General features: G+C 43.5%; 1 protein-coding gene across 4 annotated transcripts; it reads left to right on the top strand.

Annotated features, from left to right (window-relative positions):
• Positions 1-58: 58 nt before the first annotated feature.
• On the top strand, positions 59-18,311 carry LOC114588390 (cholesterol 24-hydroxylase-like). Of its 4 annotated transcripts, XM_028713692.2 has the most exons (15): positions 74-540; positions 1,972-2,049; positions 2,627-2,708; positions 4,033-4,106; positions 5,434-5,520; positions 9,249-9,387; positions 9,737-9,847; positions 10,557-10,713; positions 11,385-11,447; positions 12,279-12,351; positions 13,455-13,539; positions 15,185-15,295; positions 16,026-16,114; positions 17,152-17,218; positions 18,026-18,311. In XM_028713692.2, exons 1-15 carry the CDS (start codon positions 404-406, stop codon positions 18,173-18,175), a joined length of 1,503 nt encoding a protein of 500 aa, XP_028569525.2. In that variant the 5' UTR covers positions 74-403; the 3' UTR covers positions 18,176-18,311. The 4 variants fall into 4 exon arrangements, with proteins under 4 accessions (XP_077780328.1, XP_028569690.2, XP_028569525.2 ...); XM_028713857.2 differs by lacking the exon at positions 9,737-9,847 and having other exon boundaries at positions 66-540; XM_077924208.1 differs by lacking the exons at positions 74-540; positions 1,972-2,049 and adding an exon at positions 2,186-2,292.
• The last annotated feature ends 1,764 nt before the right edge of the window (positions 18,312-20,075 follow it).

Here is a 20,075-nt window from a genome sequence, read left to right as displayed (position 1 = left end):
CCACTCTGGGCGGCTCCCAACAGAATATTAAAATAACAATAATCTATTAAACATTAAAATTTCCCTAAACAGGGCTGCCTTCAGATGTCTTCTAAAAGTCTGGTAGTTGTTCTTCTCTTTGCCATCTGGTGGGAGGGCGTTCCACAGGGCGGGTGCCAAGGTGGAAGGAAGGATGCTCGTCCAGCCGCGCGCCCCGGGAAACTGCTGAATGCAGAATTCGGTCCTGCAACTCGTTTAGGATTTCCGCTCGTGATTTAGGGCGGCCTCTTTACGCAAAGGACCCTCCTGCTCCAGCGTGCGCCCTCCCACATCGGAAGGGCTCTTCTCCTTGCCAAAGCAAAAGAGGAGCGAGGGCATCAGGCGGCGGTATTGAGGCGGCTGCTCTCGGAACTGCCCGGCTGCCATGGGGGCTCTAGCGGTGATCTGGGGCTTGCTGCACCCTCTGCTCGTGGCCCTCCTCGCTGTCTTTGTGTTTTATTGCTGCTACATCAAATCAGTCCACATGAAATACGACCACATCCCCGGCCCCCCCAGGGCGAGGTAAGTGACCGGCAGGAGGAGGTGCTCGGTGGGAGGAGAGAGGGCGCATTGTGGGGATGGGCTGCTTAGAGGAGTCCCCCAATTGGGGTCCGTGGGCTTCCTTCAGGTGGTCTGCAGTTGTGTGGCTGCGTTAAAATGATCATACCGGCTTCTACTTGTGCTTTTAGGGCTCCTTTTTATTTCTCTTGTTGCATAACAATTTCATTTCAAATTGCAATGCGATAAAATGAGCGGTAAAAAGAAGCAAGAAAAGTAGAATTGAAAGTTGTACAACTTCCAGAAACAGTGCGTTTAAATTGCTACAATGGGCATAAAATTAAAAAAAAAAAAAAAAAAAACAACCGATGAGTGTTTCCTAAGCAATTTCCAATTTTCATATGTTATTGGACATTGGCTGCTGTCAGTCCCAACCAGCGTGGCAATGGTCAACAAGAGTGCCCTTATTTAGGGATCCTCAGGCAGGCAATTCCACTCTCCCCACCCCACGGTTTCCTCCTCTGCCAGCTGACACATCTGGCTACAGAACATGATGGATTTTCATTAGGTGTGTGTATGTGTTGGAAGGGGTCTATTTAGGTTGGCTTTCCCACCTCCAGGATTGTGGCCGCATCCGCACCATGCATTTAAAGCAGTGTTCCTTTCCCTAAAGAATCATGGGAACTAGTTTGTTAAGGATTCTGGGAATTGCAGCTGTGCGTTCCCAGAATTCTTTGGAGGAAGCCGTGTGCTTTCAACGTGTGCTCAACACATGGTGTGGACCATGACCCTAACGTTAGGGCCGGCCCTGTTTCCCTGTCTTCTGTCACTAGTGAAGCATAGTGATTTACGGTGTGAACTACAAGCTGGGAAGTTCTGGAGCCACACACTCTCCTGGCGCCTTTGGGCCAGTCACTATTCTGTCAGGCTCAGCCCCATATTTGCAATAAAAGAATAAGAGTCCTGGCCTATCATACTGGTTTGTTGCAAGGATTACTGACACAGAACTTCTCCAGCCCCAGCAATACACAATACACAGGAGGGGGGGGGGACACCATTCCTCCTCCTCATGCTCTGTGTGCATGCATTTTTTTAAAAAAATAGTTTTTATTGGAAATTTCAACATAACAATTTATCAAAAACATATCATCCTCATTCCCCCCCCCCTCCCCTGTGTGCATGTATTTTGAGTCTCTTATAGTTTCTGGGGATATATGTTCTTTTGTGGATGTTTTGATGGCCCCTGGGGATACATATCCTTACTGTGGCTTTCTCAGTATGTATATAGCTTCCCTTGGGTCATTATGTTCCTTGTTATAAGACATGCATTGTATTGTGAAATTGGTTGTTGAGGTCGCATAGGAATTCCTGCTTACTTTGACCTTGGTATTTGACTCCTGTAAGGAGCCCCGAAGGTTTTCGTCAAGTCATGCTTGACTTATCTTAACATTGCAGCTTTTTCTTCGGTCACCTGCCACTCGTTTGGGGAATGATTAAAAAGCAGGAAGTTTATTACGATCTCTTTAAGCAGTGGTAAGTTATTTTGCGTATTCAGACAGCTCGAAACGAGAGGCTGTGCACTGCATTTACTAGACCAATGTAGTTAAGACTGCTGGCTGATTTATTTTTCCAGTCCCTCTTTTTAGTTTCCAATTTCCTGTTTGCTTTTTAAAGATGCACTAGAATTGCTATTCAGGATCCTCCCCTGAGACTTTAGTTAAAAGCTAAACCTCTCATTAGTGCTTGCGGGTCTGCATCTTGGCTGTGCACAGATACGTAAGTACATGGTAAACCATATAAGACACCATGTAGCACACTGTCTGACAACTCACACGCTCAGGGGTGGACCACGGACTGTTCAGTTTTGCTCTCTGAGGTGAAAGGGGAAGGCATGAGCTGCCCACTGCCCAATGTCCACATTCCCTTGTTGCCCCAGCCAAAGCCTCTCTTACTGGCGTTGCACAACTGAGGCTCCTGGGTTCTTGCAGGAAGCCCATGTTGCACAATCTCGCTAGAACTTGGAAGCTGCTTCTCCTTTCTCCTCTGGTGGTGACGGCAGCAGGAGCGCATCCCTGGGTTCTTATTCCATGGTCACTTTTTGTCTTCATAGGGCTGAGGAATATGGACCAGTCCTGCGTTTAAATGCCTTTCACAAAGTTGCATTATTAGTATCAGCCCCTGAAGGAGTAAAGGTACGCTATGAAACATTATCTCTCCTAAGACTGAAAGTGAACGTAGTATAAAAAGAGAAAATGGAGCTCATTTTCACAACTGAAATGGCAGACGTGCAAATGAGCAAATCAAATGCTATTTTGGCTATTGGAATTGTCTGTTCCTCACATGCTTCAGTCAGGCTGTTGACTGTTTTTTTTAAAAGGCAAAAAAAAAATGTTTTTAAATCACAGCATGAACAGTTATGCATTCTTCCCTTTTAATTGTGTTTTCATTTTTTAAAGTAACATTTTTATCCAATTCAAAATTATTCTAGGGGTGGCTGGCTCTTTTGAGTGGAGGGGGGGGGCATCAACTAGTCAGAACTGTGTCAAATTTCTGCTTTAAACTTGTAGAACAATCTACAAGTACGTCTCCACAGCAGAGGAATAGGTATGTTTTGACTAAGTTCAGCGAAAGTGCTTGCAGTTTAGGCCCTCACTATCCTAAAAATAACTACAATATTTGGTATTTTAATGCAATGCAATCTTTGGCGATCACTCGTAGCTGAGTAAGATTGTCTTCCATAAACACGATTTTAACAATGAGTCTGTAAGTGACTGTGGAGGCCAATTCTGGATCCACACATCCTTCCACAATGGGGACATTGGTTTCCGCGTGGGAGTTGATCACAGTGAGGGTTTGCCAAACGTGCCTTCCTCTTAGCGCGTTTCTCCCTTGCATCCTGAGTTCGAGTGTCTTCAAAGCCCATGATAGCTTTTAAAGGCTGTTCTCCAATTGGAGCGCTCGCAGGCAAGTGTTTCCCAATACAATACAAGCAAATCCCCTATTTCCGCGGGGGTTGTGTTCCAGGTCAAAGTGTGCATTGGCCGAGCACACAGAAGCCTGTCCCATTCCGTCCCCATTCCTCCCTCTTCCGGGTCGAAAAGGACCCATGCATCAACGGTTGCATGTCAGTTGCCCATGCCTAAAATGGTTGCTACCTGTACAATACAATAATATTGCATGTAACCTAAATAGGAAGTGTATTCCTCTCTCTGAAATGGTAGTATCCGGGGGAAAAATGCCATGCTGGCTGGCGCTAATGGGAACTGGAGTCCAACAAGCTCTGGAGAGCCACAGCTTGGCCACTTTAAAGCTAATCTAGATGGGATTGCATCAACCCTGTCCCAAACTGAAGCTTAACCAGAGGCTAGCATTCTTGACACTAAACTTTTGTTTTTTAAAATATCCCCTTGAAAATCTATAGCTCTCCCCCCCCCTTTTTTTTTTGTCTGTGTGATAGTACTTTATAAAGCATTAAAGGTACGTACTGGAACATTGACTGAACAGATTTCATCTTAGGTATACTTGACATCACCAGAATACCCAAAGGACCCCATGGTATACCGTGGTCTTCATGATATGTATGGCGTAAGGTAAGTAACATATGGGGTAAAGGTAAAGGTAAAGGGACCCCTGACCATTAGGTCCAGTCGTGACCAACTCTGGGGTTGTGGCGCTCATCTCGCTTTATTGGCCAAGGGAGCCGGCGTGCAGCTTCCGGGTCATGTGGCCAGCATGACTAAGCCGCTTCTGGCGAACCAGAGCAGTGCACGGAAACGCCGTTTACCTTCCTGCCGGAGCAGTACTTATTTATCTACTTGCACTTTGATGTGCTTTTGAACTGCTAGGTTGGCAGGAGCGGGGACCGAGCAACGGGAGCTCACCCCGTCGCGGGGATTCGAACCGCCAACCTTCTGATCAGCAAGTCCTAGGCTCTGTGGTTTAATCCACAGCGCCACCCGCGTCCCTTAACATATGGGGTAAAACAATCCAATAATCAGCCAAGGCTATCTGTTTTCAGAAAGTGAGTCAAAGCTACTAGCACGAGGTTAACATGAAACACTTTTGCTTAATTCAGATACTGTATCAGGCTGCAATAAAAATTACTAGGGATTGGGAAGGCAAGCCAGCATGAGCCTGTGGCATCCTCATACACACCTTGAATAGCTATCAGAACCAAGTTAAAACAAAGACCCAGCAAAGGAAGAATGGGTACAAAAACTTATGTAATATGCAGAAATGGCAAAACTTACTGGAAGAATAAGAAATCAAGATAACAAACTTTTTATAAAAGAATGGAAATGGTTTATTGAATATTTACAGATAAATTGCAAACAAATAAAGACTTTGGCAGGATTATTGCAACAACCTGCAGTTTCATAAAAGTATGTATTTAAAGAAGATGAATAAATGAGCAAATTCAGTTACAGTGGTACCTCGGGCTACATACGCTTCAGGTTACAGACGCTTCAGGTTACAGTCTCCGCTAACCCAGAAATAGTACCTCGGGTTAAGAACTTTGCCCCAGGATGAGAACAGAAATCGTGCCGTCACAGCGCAGCGGCAGCAGGAGACGCCGTTAGCTAAAGTGGTGCTTCAGGTTAAGAACAGTTTCAGGTTAAAAACGGACCTCCGGAATGAATTAACCCGAGGTACCACTGTAATTTGGATATGCAGCAGATATCAAAAATTTAAGGAACCGCAGAAAGAGGGGGAAGGAAGTCAAGTTTTGAAATGTCGAAGTGACTGTATCAGTGAAATGTATAAAAAATGTTTAAAAAAAGAACCAAGTTAAACAAACAAAAACCCCATGGCCTTTAGAAGCAAACTAGAGCATTCCCAGAGGGGGGAGAGAAAGAGAACCATGACCTCTGAACCAGGCATAAAATAATGCTATCTTTCTGTTGCTGCCTTTTTCAGATTTCTAGGGCAGGGCTTGTCGGCTGTTCTTGACTACAACCATTGGCACAACCAGAGGAGAATCATGGACCCGGCCTTCAAGCCAACGTGAGGCAAAAACCATTGTTTGAAATAGGCTGCCTGTTTCTCTTCAGGAGATTCCGTTGGCCTCAGTCTGTCTTGCTAAACGTACAGCCCATTCTGAACGGGTTTACTGTGAGAAGCAAATCTTCCCTTCGGTTCAGTGTTCCTTTGTTCCTTGTGACAATGTCCAGATACTTTTTTTGTTACATCCTTGTAATTATGCTGGTTGGGATCCAAACCCAGCGCAGGGTGGGCCAGTTCTGAGGGGGGAAAGCAGCAGGTGGCCATGGTGGCACTCCAAAAACTGTGTTTGTTGACTTGTGTAAAATAAGGGTAGAATGTACTATGTGGATCAGGATTAATTTCATCCTAAAGTTGGTGTAACTGAAAGCCCGAGGGCTATCTATCGCAAATGGCTGAAAGCCCGAGGGCTATCTATCGCAAGTGACTGTCAGAGGGAAAAACAGCCCCAATGCATGTTTTCCAGAGATAAATCATTTCAGTTGATGCTGTGTCATGCAAATGTGCAAGAGTTATAGCACAGTTTTATAAAAGAGCAGCCTCTTAGCCATAGCTGTCAACTTTTTTCTTTTCCCTTTCCCTTTTCTTTTCCCTTTTCTTGCAAGGAATCCTATTCGGAATAAGGGAATTTCCCTTAAAAAAGGGGAAATGTTGACAGCTATGCTCTTGGCAGGGTGGTTCCCTGGAACATTCTCCCCTCATAAGCTTTATTTATTTCATTCCATTTACGAATTGCGTCCAAAGAAATATTTCAAAGCAAATTAACCATAAAAGCAATCACAACAATTTGTTGTATAAAAGCAGTTAAAACTATTTTACACGGTAAAGCTATTTCATTATTAAGAACAACTTCAAATCTGCACTGTGAGGAAAAGAATATCACATTAAAATGCCCTTTAAGCCAATATGGGCAGCACCTGTCTAATCCGTAACGGAAGGGAGTTCCAAAATGTACACTGTAATAAAGTACCCTCTGTGTCCATGCCTCTATGTGTTGATAGTGCTGTCATAATTCTTCTGAAAGTGCTGAGGGCCTTCTAAACTCTTTAGACGTTATGGATTGTGCCGTTCTGTTTGCAGCCTTTGTGTCTCTGCTTGATCGTCTCTCTGTTTGTTTCCATGTATGAAGCTTGAACCCGGAAGGCTTGTCTCAGGACCACTGCACAGTCCCTGTCTGAAATGCTTCTTAAAATTAAGTGACCATAATTCCCCATAATGCCAAACACAGATGGACTCATAGCTATAGTCTGGAAGCGAGAGGGCCAACCGAAACAAAGGTAGCACATTCTGCATGTACGTGAGACTCCCTTGATAATTCAGGAATATATTACTTTGTTAACTGAGAAACAAATAAAACCAAGAAATGGCTTATTAAGTACCAGTGAGTTGCTAGGAACAATTAAATGCATTTCCTGTGTTGCATTCCCTGCATTGCAGGGGGTTGACTAGATGACTCCAACTCTACAATTCCATAATTCTATGAAATGTATTGAGCGCTGATTGGTGAAAAAGGAGGAGGGAATTGAGTTGCCTGTGCACCCCTCAGTTTATTATGACTGGAGGGAGATATTAGAGGTTCTCTTTCCCCCTGCTATATTGAGAAGTTTCAGGCAAGAGGACAGAATTAGGATACAATTTCGCTTTCTGGCTCACCAGACCTTCTCTCCTTTCCCTGCCCCTAAATCTCTCAAGTGCTCACATTTACTAGTCTCAGTGTCAGGATCGTTAGCAATTAATTGCACGGTGTAGGATGGTTTCAGGACGATGGAGGAGTGTCATTTTTTTCCCTTCCCACCCCCTTTGTGAAAAACTCTATGAGCTACAAATCAATGGCAGGGAAAAGGCTCAGGAATGTGTGTTTTGGTCAGGGCCGGATTTAGGTTTGATGAGGCCCTAAGCTATTGGAGGGCCCTTTATATGTCCAGCTGTCATTTGTCAACAACAAATTGTTGCTTTTTGTGTGTTGAATATATGCTATGTGGTAATTTATGGACTTAATAGGTATCCAAATCCATTTGCATATAACAAAATAGAAACCTGCACAACACAAAACACTGTTGCTGTATGTAGGTTTTATTTTATTTGTTTTTTATCTTATATTTTGGAAATGTACATCCAGTTTTTTTCCCTTCAAATATTTTTGGGGCCCCCAAGAGAGTGGGGTCCTAAGCTATAGCTTGTTTAGCTTATATGTAAATTGGGCACTGCTCTTGGTATATATACAGTGGTACCTTGGGTTACATACACTTCAGGTTACATACACTTCAGGTTACAGACTCCGCTAACCCAGAAATAGTGCTTCAGGTTAAGAACTTTGCTTCAGGATGAGAACAGAAATCGGGCTCCCGCAGTGCAGCAGGAGGCCCCATTAGCTAAAGTGGTGCTTCAGGTTAAGAACAGTTTCTGGTTAAGAACGGACCTCCGGAATGAAATAAGTACTTAACCCGAGGTACCACTGTATTCTCCTGCTCTGGAGGGTAAGACCTTAACCAATGGCTTTAAGTTACAAGAAAGGCGATTCCAACTAAACATCAGGAAGAACTTTCTAACAGTAAGACCTGTTAATTGTTAGAAGATCTGCCATATCTCCTCTTCTCAGGAGATACTGGCCACTCTCCAGGCACCCGGCATGATCTCCTGATGACCTCCCTGTCTGCATTCCCGGCAGATGCAGGCAAGGTCTCGATCGGCGATCCTCCTCAAACGTGAGAAGAACACACCACTCTTCCCTGCCCTCCCCCAGGCAGGGGAAAGAGATAGACAGAAATGTATTTACATGCCTTTATTTCTGTCTTTGCAGCGTTACAGAGAAACACGTCTGCTCTCATCAGACTCCATCAAAAGAGAGACAATAAACTCCTCCTCCTGTACTTCCTGTACAGGTCACTCAGAGCTATTTCTGGTGCTTTGCACTGAAAATAGACCCTCCCTCTGTTCCCACGGAACAGTTCCAACATTCCCATTATGTTTTGCTTTCAAGCCACCTGCTGCTCGCGGTCGCATTGCATCCATATCGTAACATTAATCAGTGGAACAGACTCCCACAAGAGGTGGTGGACTCTCCTTCCTTGGGGGTTTTTAAGCAGAGGTTGGATGGCCATCTGTCATGGATGCTTTAGCTGAGATTCCTGCCTTGCAGGTGGTCGGACTAGATGGCCCTTTGGCCCCCTTCTATGGGTTCTTTGGGTGGAGGGCTAAGGGATATCCTTCTTCTCATTGCCTTCACCAGATCTGTTTTGTACAGAATGCAGTGTGTTAACATGTGTGTGCTTGTACTCCTGAGTGTCATACGTGTGTGTGTGTGTGTGTGTGTGTGTGTGTGTGTGTGTGTGTAGGAAGGTATGTGGATGTGCATACTTGGGGAAAACTTGTGCATGCATTTTGTTCACAATGGATGGCTCCAGCTTGCAATTATAATTTTGTTTCATTGACATTTCATTGACATTGAGAGCCAGTGTGGTGTAGTGGTTAAGAGCGGTAGTCTGCTAATCTGGGGAACCGGGTTCGCGTCTCCACTCCTCCACTTGCAGCTGCTGGGTGACCTTGGGCCAGTCACGCTTCCTTGAAGTCTCTCAGCCCCGCTCACCTCACAGAGTGTTTGTTGTGGGGGAGGAAGGGAAAGGAGAATGTTAGCCGCTTTGAGACTCCTTAAAGGGAGTGAAAGGCGGGATATCAAATCCAAACTCTTCTTCCTCTTCTTCCTCATTTGTATCACTTTTTTGATTGCCCAGTTACTTGATGGGGTTGATGGGAACTTTTAATGAAGTAGCAGAAGAGCTTATGGAGGTGTTGGAGAAAAAAGGCACTGGAGCAAATGGAGTGGATGTGATGAGCCTGCTGAGACGCGTGATGTTGGACATCATTGCAAAGGTACTCGCCGTATGAATTTCTCATTTCCATTAAGGAGCAGGGGACGCCTCTTAACACAGATGCCGACACACTGGGCCACAGCCAAACACAAAGTGCAAAGCGTAACTTTAATAAAGGAATGCAAGAGGAAAGGGCTGAGAATCCTTCGGATATCCTGGCCCCAGATTGTTTAGGTTATTAATGATCAAAACCTGAACTTTGGAGGCCCTCCTCTTAGCAAATGGAACCACCTGTCTCTTCTGCAAAATCAGGGAATGTAACGGCCTCAGTTAGCATGAAAGAGAACTGACAGCTATAAGTAACACTCAGAACTTTGACAAATCTTCTATTTTTTCTTAATGTTCATCAGGCGGCTTTTGGCCTAGAACTGAAGACCCTGCAAGATGACCAGACTCCTTTTCCTCATGCTATACTTATGGTTACAAAAGGACTGAGCACTTCCCGCATTCCTTTTTTTGAGGTCAGTGTAGGCTTTTCTCAAACACTCTCCCTGTCCGATGCTGAAGTTATTGCCTCCCAAGCTAATTCAGAATGGGAGGGAGAGGGTAATGTGAAATTCTGAGACTTATTTTGCAGGAGTGGTTGTAAGTTCCAGGAGTCTCAAAATGAGGACTGTGACATTGGGACCCTAGTATCTTGGGCGATATCACTATGAAACCTTTCTTTTGCTTCTTAACTTTTCATTTCACTTTTAATTTGTAAACCCCCTTTCTATATTGCTATACACAAGGCAGTTTACAAGCTGAAAAGGCATCAAAACATTCAACAGAGATCACACACCTTCTAACAAGCTGATCCAATACGAAGAAGTCATAATAAAAACATAACTTTGAAAATAAGCAACTGATATCAAATAAAGTAATATTCAATAATCCCATAATAGTAAACAACCAAATTGAACACCAGCAAATAATAATTAACCAGAAATTCAATCTTAACACTTACAATAAATCATTACTAAACTATAATCAAGAAAAATAGCAGCAAGGCACCATGTATAAAATGCCAAAATACATACGAAACCATGTAAAAGGAACAAACTGAGAAACAAAGACGCACAGCTCGTAATGTATTTTTTTTATTAATGTAAATAAAATCCCAGAACTCTTCCTGTGCTGTGTTTACGTTTTATGCTGGCATTCTCATGACAATGCCTATTATTTGTGCAGTATTTGCCATGGAACAGGAAAGTAGTTAAAGAGATTCAGGAAAGCGTAAGGTTGCTGCGAAATACTGGGAAGGAGTGCATTGACCAGAGGCAGAAGGCCATGAAGAATGGAGAAGAGATCCCAGTGGATATTCTCACTCAGATACTGAAAATGCAAGGTAATACACACAATGTAAGATAGTCTTAAAAGGTAAAGGTAAAGGTACCCCTGCCCGTACGGGCCAGTCTTGACAGACTCTAGGGTTGTGCGCCCATCTCACTCTATAGGCCGGGAGCCAGCGCTGTCCGGAGACACTTCCGGGTCACGTGGCCAGCGTGACAAGCTGCATCTGGCGAGCCAGCGCAGCACACGGAAACGCCGTTTACCTTCCCACCAGTAAGCGGTCCCTATTTATCTACTTGCACCCGGGGGTGCTTTTGAACTGCTAGGTTGGCAGGCGCTGGGACCGAGCAACGGGAGCGCACCCTGCCGCGGGGATTCGAACCGCCAACCTTTCGATCGGCAAGCCCTAGGCGCTGAGGCTTTTACCCACTGCGCCACCCGCGTCCCTAGATAGTCTTAAGCAGCTCCAATTATGAAATGCTCTGGGGTTGCTTTGCTGTAGCCCCTAGGGTATTGGGATCCAGATATACTGGTTCTTAATAAGCAGGACTATTTATCGCATAATTCTGTTATTTCTGATGGGGGGGGTTGTTCCTGTGATGTTTGCTTGACTATTGAGGTCACATTTCCCCATCTACATAATATCTATATTGTATTTTTGGAATGTCTTGGAATTTGCCCACCTTTAAAGAGGTGTCTCAACCTTGTGCTTTACTGTCTCGACAGATCAGGAAGGGAACTATGATGAAGAAAATTTGCTGGACAATTTTGTCAACTTCTTCTTTGCAGGTTAGTAGACGTTTTGCTTTTTGAAATTAAACATACAATTACCCCCCCCCAATGGACTGAGGAAGTTCTGCAGGCAGAAATGGGATTTTTACGTGTCCAACCAATGTATATGCCGATTAGTTGCCTTTTCATCTGCAGTGTGGGCCCTCTATTTGTGGGCTGCGTTTTCAGACAGATCACACACAAAGCAGTTCATAAAAGATTCACTTGGGCCTAGTTGAACTAGCTGGATTATATTGAGCAGCTAGTTTCCCTAGATGGGGAACCTTCAGTCTACAGGCCAATATTGACACACCAAGTGGTCTAATTTGGCCTGTGCAGCCATTTTGCCCAGACAGCGCCCATCTCTCCATGAGTTGTCCTAACTGGTGACATAACCTGATGGCTGGGAGGACAGAGTTATTACATCCTGCCTTGGTTGTGCACCTTGTTCCTAGCAAGGAACAGGATCATGCAGGCAAGGCACCAGGGTTTAATCCCTGCTCATCAACTGATGAGCAGGAATCAAAACTCTTTGCATTTATTTGCTAAGTGAACGTGTGCACCCATGGTGGGAAGGGTGGTGGCCACAGCTGGAGAGCCACCCCCACCATCAATGCTGCCACCTACCTTATTGCTTAAATGAGAAGCAGAGCTGTTTCAAAGAGTGCACTGAGCTCTTAAGAAAAGAGTAGCATTTTATTCCAACTACAACATAGCCAGAAGATAGCTGACTTGAGAGGTAAATAGCGAGGAACACTTCCACACCAAACTACTCAAGTTTCTGAAATTGTGATGTTTAGTTTTATTCCTATCTCCCTGCCCTACCCAGTTTGATTCTCTATCCTGCAGGTCATGAAACCACTGCTAATCTGTTGTCATTCACCATAATGGAGTTGGGGCGGCACCCTGAGATTGTTGCAAAGTAGGTAAACAGCCTTGTCTGCTTCGTCTCCTTTTCGTTGTTTCCTTAACTTGTCTGTGATTATAGTTTCAGCAGATTGCAATGTCTTGTTTTTATTTTTTTAAAGGTTTCTGACTTGTGGGGCTGTGCAGAGGAGAATAATTCACACCATGTTGTTGTTGTTGTTGTTGTTGATGATGTTGTTGTTTTGTACATAGGAACAGTCCTGGCCACGTTTAAATACTTGTTCATATGGACACCTGGAATGTATGAAACAGGTCATGGTTATCGTCATCTGCAATTAATCACAGTAATACCTTTCCCCAGCCTTTACAGTCTTGAGAATGGCTATTGACTTTGCATCTGGGATTGCTTGGTTTTATCCATGCTAACTTTTATCCATATGAGCAAGTACCAAAAGATGGTCAGGACCATTTGTACAAAAATGACCCCTAAGACCTTGCATACTCAAAACAGTACAATCGTCCCCAGCCACTCTGGGCTGCTTCCAGCAAAATATAAAAAAATAATAAGATGTCAAACATTAAAAACTTCCTGATGCAGGGCTGCCTTCAGATGTCTTCTAAAAGTTGTGTAGTTCTTTATCTTTTAAAGCACAGTTACCATTTGCCCATCTGATTCCTTTGATTATATGAATGTTTATTGCCTCCAGATAGCTATTTTCCTTGTAAGAAAGGAACAGCTGCTGATAATATCAATTGCAAGAAAATATGAGTAGTCTCTTTTAAAAGATATAGCCGATATTATGCAGCAGTCCAGTTCATTTTTAGACTACTGTATCTGTCTGTCTGTCTGTCTATCTGGCGACCATTCTTTCCCCAGTTAAACTCTTGCAAGCGGGGAGTGAAACGTATGTTTTTACTGAATCTGCTAAGGGCTCTTCCAAAATGACTCTACCACTCTACAAATGTAAGCCGTGTCTTCACCTTAAGTGTAGTCCCTTGGACCTCAGTCCATCAGTCTATTCATAGTGGAACCGTTGACCATTCTGCCAATATAAGGACAATAAATCCTGATCTTTTCAAATACAGAAATCTTACCTTTTAGCAGAAATGATCAGTGGTCATTAGTTGACTAAAGCTTCTCCTGTTTTTCCTTCTTAGGCTTCAGGAGGAAGTAGACAAGGTCATTGGTATGAACAGAGAGGTTGCCTATGAAGATCTTGGGAATCTCAAATACTTATCACAGGTACACGTGAATAACAAAGCCACAGATAACCTAGAGCTCTTCCGCATAGTCCTTTCTGTGCCTTAGGGCAGCTGGAAAGAATAACACATTGGTTTCCAAATGAAACTTAAAGCCTAGTTCTTGGTATCTTTCTAAGCAAAAGATGTCTCAGATATGGTAAGGAAGATGTTCCAGGATTCTTGCAGAGAAATCTTATATTAACTTGTAACTGTTGTGTGAAATCTGAGCAGCAATGTTAACACAATGTGATACCTCTTATTACTCAAAATTTTCAGCGTGACTACGTGGGGCTTCCCTTGGGGCTAGCCTGGGAACTGGTGCAGAATTGGGCAGTTAGGTTGCTGAATGGAGTGGCCTATCACAAGCATGTTACACCTTTGTTCAAGGAGCTAAACTGGTTGCCTATTTGCTACCAAGCCACATTCAAGGTGTGACTGAGATGGAAAGTTGAAGTACATATATTGTTCCACACCACTCCTAGCTTGGTTATCAGTGTGAGATTCCAAGGGTTGCAGGCGCTCTTTGACCCAGTGTCTATGTTTCCTTTTGGACAATGAGGCACAGCAGAAACTGTGGCGTCATTATGATATATGGTTTATTAACACAAATATACAACCTGAGTCTACTATGGAAGGGTCTCCAGCATTACAATCTGTATTTCCAGCGTTACAACACTGGATTCAAAACGGACATCAGCATGCTGATTTGACTCTCTCACCAGGGCACTGCTTATGAACTCTGCTCCTTTACTCCTTACTGCTATTCTAAATTCTAACTTCCCCTAAAATACTGGCATTGTCTTTTAAACTAAACCCTCCGTTGAGGGAGGGACCAAACCCATACACCTGGAAATGAGATTTGCCTTTCATCCTTTGTGTCGCCTAAATGGCCTATCCCAAGGCTAACACTCAAAAGGAAATTACCTGCTTTTACACTTGGCTTAATTAGCACATGGTTTAAATCACAGTTTCCCAAACTTGGGTCTCCAGCTGTTTTTCTAACCCAGAAACTCCCATCATCCCTCGCTAGCAGAACCAGTGGTTAGGGATGATGGAAACTGTAGTCCAAAAACAGCTGGAGACCCAAGTTTGGCAAACCCTGATAAATACACACTGGGTCTGGCCACCAGATAGTTATGCAGACAATTAAGAAAAACATGTTCCATAGTAAAGGGGCCTCTGGGGTTGCGGTGCTCATCTCCCTTTATTGGCCAAGGGAACCGATGTACAGCTTCCAGGTCATGTGGCCAACATGACTAAGCTGCTTCTGGTGAACCAGAGCAGTGCACGGAAACGCCGTTTACCTTCCCGCTGGAGGTAGCCATTTACCTATTTATCTACTTGCACTTTGACGTGCTTTTGAACTGCTAGGTTGGCAGGAGCAGGGACCGAGCAACGGGAGCTCACCCCGTCACGGGGATTAGAACCGCCAACCTTCTGATCGGCAAGCCCTGGGCTCAGTGGTTTAACCCACAGCGCCACCCGTGTCCCTGTGTTCCATAGTAGTTATCTGGTAATCTGTGTTAACTTTTGAATTTTTCTTATTTTAAGTTTTGTAAACCACTTTGATTTCCAAACAAAACAAAACAAAATGGCAGTCAACAAGTATGTCTTATAAATATATAAATCAATTTTCAACCTCTCAGGTTCTCAAAGAAGTCTTGCGGTTGTATCCGCCGGCTGCAGCCACTCTGCGCTTGTCGGGAAAGGAAAACTTCATTGAAGGAATCAGAATTCCAGAAAACACCTCCCTGATTGTGAGTCTGTTGAATGGATATGGCCATGAGTGGTTATCTCGAACATAATGGCCTTCAATACCAAATCTGTCTAATGGCATCACTGATACCTTCTCTGTATTAAAAGAACAACACTGGTTGTTCCATTTTATTCTTAGGATATATGCATGTCATATCTCGGTAGAAAGGTGATGGTCAGGCAATAACTGTTACGGGAGTATTGCACTTGTTGGGTGTTAACTGTAGTCACTGTGGTCTGCTGGAAAGCTTCTCCTGCAAGTTAGAGCATGGGGCTCTTAATCTCATAGTCAGGGATTTTAACCCCACATTGGGCAAAAGATTCCTGCATCACAGTGGGTTTGGACTGGATGACCCTCATTGTCTCTCCCAACTCTATAATACTATGACGTTTCAAAGTTCTCAGAAACCTGTTCCACAGTAACTCAGAGCAGGCCTTTCCCTGTGGCTACCCTTGTTTTGTGGAATAGCGTTCCTGTCGTGATACAACGAACACCCACTACCTGCACTTTCGGGAAACAATTGATGATATTTTTGCTCCGGCAGACTTTCCCAGCTGCATGAATGGGTCTTTGCCAGGATTCAACAAGGAGAAAACGCACCCAGCAAATGCCATGGATGTGATTTGAGCAGTATGAGCTTGCGTAAAAGATGAATGCCTGTGGAAATATGTCAGGATGTAATGGAAACATTACAATCAGCTCTTTTTGAAGTGTGCCTCTCCTCTTTGCAGTTCTGCACCTATGTCATGGGACGTCTGGGAAAATTCTTCCATGATCCACTTGTCTTTGACCCTGACCGTTTTAACAGAGACCAGCCAAGGTGAATGTGCTATATTGTTTATTTTTTACCATGGTGTGTTTACTACTAAGAAACCCAGATTTAAAGCAATGGTTTGTTGTTGGCTTACAAATCTTAATTTGTTTTAACTGCTGCTTTGCATTAAGTGTGAACCCACCTTACATACTTACCAAGCTACAAAGGTTCAAGGCAAGAGCAGCTGGAAGGCTAACCAAACCAAGGTTTGTTTGTCTGCAGAACAACTCATGATCAACTCATGATTTGTTAAACAAACCATGGCTTAGTATTATGTGAGAGCTAGGCTAGCAGCAACCAGCCCAGTCTTTGAGATCTGCAAGGAGGGCTTACTGATCACTGTACAGAAGCCTTACGTCATGAACATTTCTGACATTTCCTACCAGGCCTCCTGAAACCCTAAGAATTAGCTTTTTTTGGAGATATTTTTTGTTTGCTTTAATGTTATCTGCATTGCAAATTGCCCTGTAGGTTTGGCAAAGAGCCGTCTATTAATATATTCAATAAATGATAATGCATTTCATGTAAATACTGGGAGCTTGGTGATTTCTGGCATTTACTGGTAATTCTTAGGATTTTAGGACACCTGGTAGAAAATGTCAGAAATGTTCATGACCTAAGGCTTCTTTAAATGTCCTGTATTTGTATGGCATGTGTGCATTTACTGACAGTACCTCATTGGCTTTAATATTTAGATTTAAATGTCAGATGTTTCTGACATCTCCATGAGTTTCACAATATCTTAAGAGATACCAGTTAGTGCAACTCTTATTAAAGTTGCAAAGTGAGCAGATATAAAAGGTTGAGGCTTCTCTGAAGTCTTCAACAGCACCTAGATCTGGAGAAATTAGCACAAGGAACACTTTATAGCATACAAATAAGTATTTTTCCGTCCTAATCTCTGCAGTCCAAGCTGCTATTAAAGACGCAGGAATCCCAACACCTACGCAGGACATGTCAACAAAACCACTTTAAGCCACTTTCTATTATTATTATTATTATTATTATTATTATTATTATTATTATTATTATTATTATTTTAGGCATTACTATTGCTATTTCCCATTTTCCTTGGGTCCTCGTTCCTGTATCGGACAGAAGTTTGCAATGGTAAGCAAGACAATTACTCTTAAAGGGGCATTTAAGGCATTTGATGCAATCTGTCCAGTGTCTGCAGCATATGGGGGGCTGTGTTAAATTTATAACAGAAATGGTAGGGTATGGTATAACAAGGGTTTATAGCAGCAGATTTTCCAACTGCACAGAGTCCAAGACATCCCACACCAGGGACGGATCTATATTCATGGTTTTTAACGTTAAGGAAGGGGTATGGAATAATAATAACAATAATTTATTATTTATACCCCACCCATCTGGCTGGGTTTCCCCAGCCACTCTGTGCGGCTTCCAACAAAATATAAAAATACAATAGTCTATTAAACATTAAAAGCTTCCCTAAACAGGGCTGCCTTTAGACCACAGCACCACCCACATCCCTTTAACGTTCATAATGTGTTATTTAAATGTGACAGCAGAGAGTGATGCAGAGCAACCAGCAACAGGCAGACAGTGTTTTGACGGGTGGGCGGGCGGGGACAAACAAGGTAAAAAATGCTTTAATGAACAAGTATGCCCTTTGACGTTTCAGAACGACATATCTAATATCGTTCTAATAACATTAAACAGGTCATTGTAGATCCAGCCCAGGATTGGTTTTCTGTGTGTTACAGCAATCACTGGTGTGGAGTACTGGCACCTGCTTTTTCTGTTGCCTATGACAGCCATTTTGTGCTGGCACCCACCCACCACACTATCAATATACTAGCTGGAATATGTGCCCTTTGTCTACAGCTGGCACTCTTATGTCCTCTTTGTCCATATGCTTAGTACCCACTCACTGTTTTGTTTTTGTAACAGATGGAGGCCAAAGTAGTCATGGCCAAATTGCTGCAGAGGTTTGAATTCCAGCTGGTTCAGCCACAGAGCTTCAGGGTTCGGGATGCTGGCACCCTGAGGCCTTACGATGGTATAGACTGCAGACTGAAACTACGCCATCAGTATGACTGAATGTGCTACATCGCGAAATGCGTTTCAGAATTTCTGTGGGGCCGCATTGAAAGTGTGTTTGTGTGTGTGAAATTACTTTTAATCTCGATATATACCGATAGCAAAAGAAAAAATAATAAAAGAGTTCTGAAATCTATAGGCTTTATTTCAAAGACCCAGTCAAAGACCCAGTCTGGCACCCACAAACCCATGTGCATTTGCATGCACACAGGCTGGGAGCCTCAGTGCCAGGGGTCAGCAAACTTTTTCAGCAGGGGGCCAGTCCACTGTCCCTCAGACCTTGCGGGGGGCCGGACTATATTTTTTGGGGGGGCGAAATGAACAAATTCTTATGCCCCACAAATAACCCAGAGATGCATTTTAAATAAAAGGACATATTCTACTCATGTAAAAACATGTTGATTCCCGGACTGTCCGTGGACCGGATTTAGAAGGCGATTGGGCCGGATCCGGCCCCCAGGCCTTAGTTTGCCTACCCATGCTCAATGCCATGCCTCTGGAGGCTTCACCCAGTGCAAAAAACCTGGCCTGCCCCCCCCCCAATAGCTATGACACTGACCTCCCCTTTGACATATATGAAGCAGCCACCATCACTTGTTTCAGATGTCTTGTAAAGATTTAGCTTTTTGCCCACGCTTTCCTTTACCCATAAAAGCGGACTCTGTCTATGTGGTTTTTTGTTTTGTCTTGTTTTTATTTGCTCTTACTGGTTTTTATATATTGCTATTTTTGGGGGGTTTAGGTAGTATTTTTGTTTGTTTGTTTGTTTGTTTTTTAATACTGTATACTGTATCACGTAGAGATTTTTAAAATGTTATGCAGTTACTTTTAATTAAATGAAAAATGAAAAAATGAAAACAATGGATAACGGTATGGTGTTGGTTACAGATAGGTAGCCATGTTGGTCTGCCATAGTCAAAACAAAGAAAATTCCTTCCAGTAGCACCTTAAAGACCAACTAAGTTAGTTCTTGGTATGAGCTTTCGTGTGCATGCACACTTCTTCAGATACATCTGATACTTCTTCAGATATATCTGAAGAAGTGTGCATGCACACGAAAGCTCATACCAAGAACTAACTTAGTTGGTCTTTAAGGTGCTACTGGAAGGAATTTTCTTTGTTTTGGGTATGGTGTTGGGTACTCTTTAAAAAGCAGTGAATGAAACGCAAAAGAAAGAAAAGGCAACTGTGGAAACACCCAGATCTATAATATTGGGCTGCAGCCAACGTTCTCTGTCCGCTAGTACAAAGGGGCATTTGCAGTGCTGTGGAGGGCGGGGGGGGGGGGTATTGGGAGAAATCAAGGAGTGCATATGTCAGTGTTCTCCCTTCTCACTGTACTCAAATGTCTCCCTCTTCCATTCCTCAGCTGCCTTAGGTGAGATAGATAAAAGATGTGGAGCCCTCAAATATTTCATGGTAACTTCACGCAATGCATTTCACTTCTGGTGCCTGAAGTTCCCCGACTCGATGTAGTAATTTAGAAGAAATATTTCAAATGATAAGTGAATACCCGTATTGGTACAACTTCCATCAATGGAACCTTCTTTAACTGAACAAGCTAAGTGACAGGTTCTTTCTTAGGATTCTATTCATCTTCGTTTGTTGTAGACATCCATCTGTCTCAAGATGTCACTGAAGTGACTTCCCTGGGGTGCAAGCCTCAGCAGTTTGTGTGGAGTTCCTGGGCTGCTCAGATGACCTCCCTCTTGGCCTCACTGGTGTGATCCAAAGGGAAGCAGAGCAATACGCTTGGCACCAGCTTGGCTGCAGGAGTTGCCAGGAAGGAGGTGTACAAGGTGCCACCCAACTGTCTTAAAGACTCCACTCTGGATTTGTGTTGGGTTTACTCATTGACCTTCTCTCCTCCCAAAGATATCCTGCAACACAGGAGAGGTTT

Source organism: Podarcis muralis, chromosome 1 (genome assembly GCF_964188315.1).
Source record: "Podarcis muralis chromosome 1, rPodMur119.hap1.1, whole genome shotgun sequence".
NCBI lineage: Eukaryota > Metazoa > Chordata > Lepidosauria > Squamata > Lacertidae > Podarcis > Podarcis muralis.
This window is presented reverse-complemented; position numbering and strand designations above follow the sequence as displayed.

Bases quoted from the DNA above. Each gene is read 5' to 3' on its own strand.
- LOC114588390 (XM_028713692.2), top strand. From the start codon at position 404: ATGGGGGCTCTAGCGGTGATCTGGGGCTTGCTGCACCCTCTGCTCGTG. The intron at 9,388-9,736 runs GTACTCGCCGTA...AATGTTCATCAG, and splicing joins TGTTGGACATCATTGCAAAG to GCGGCTTTTGGCCTAGAACT. The intron at 9,848-10,556 runs GTCAGTGTAGGC...TTATTTGTGCAG, and splicing joins CCCGCATTCCTTTTTTTGAG to TATTTGCCATGGAACAGGAA.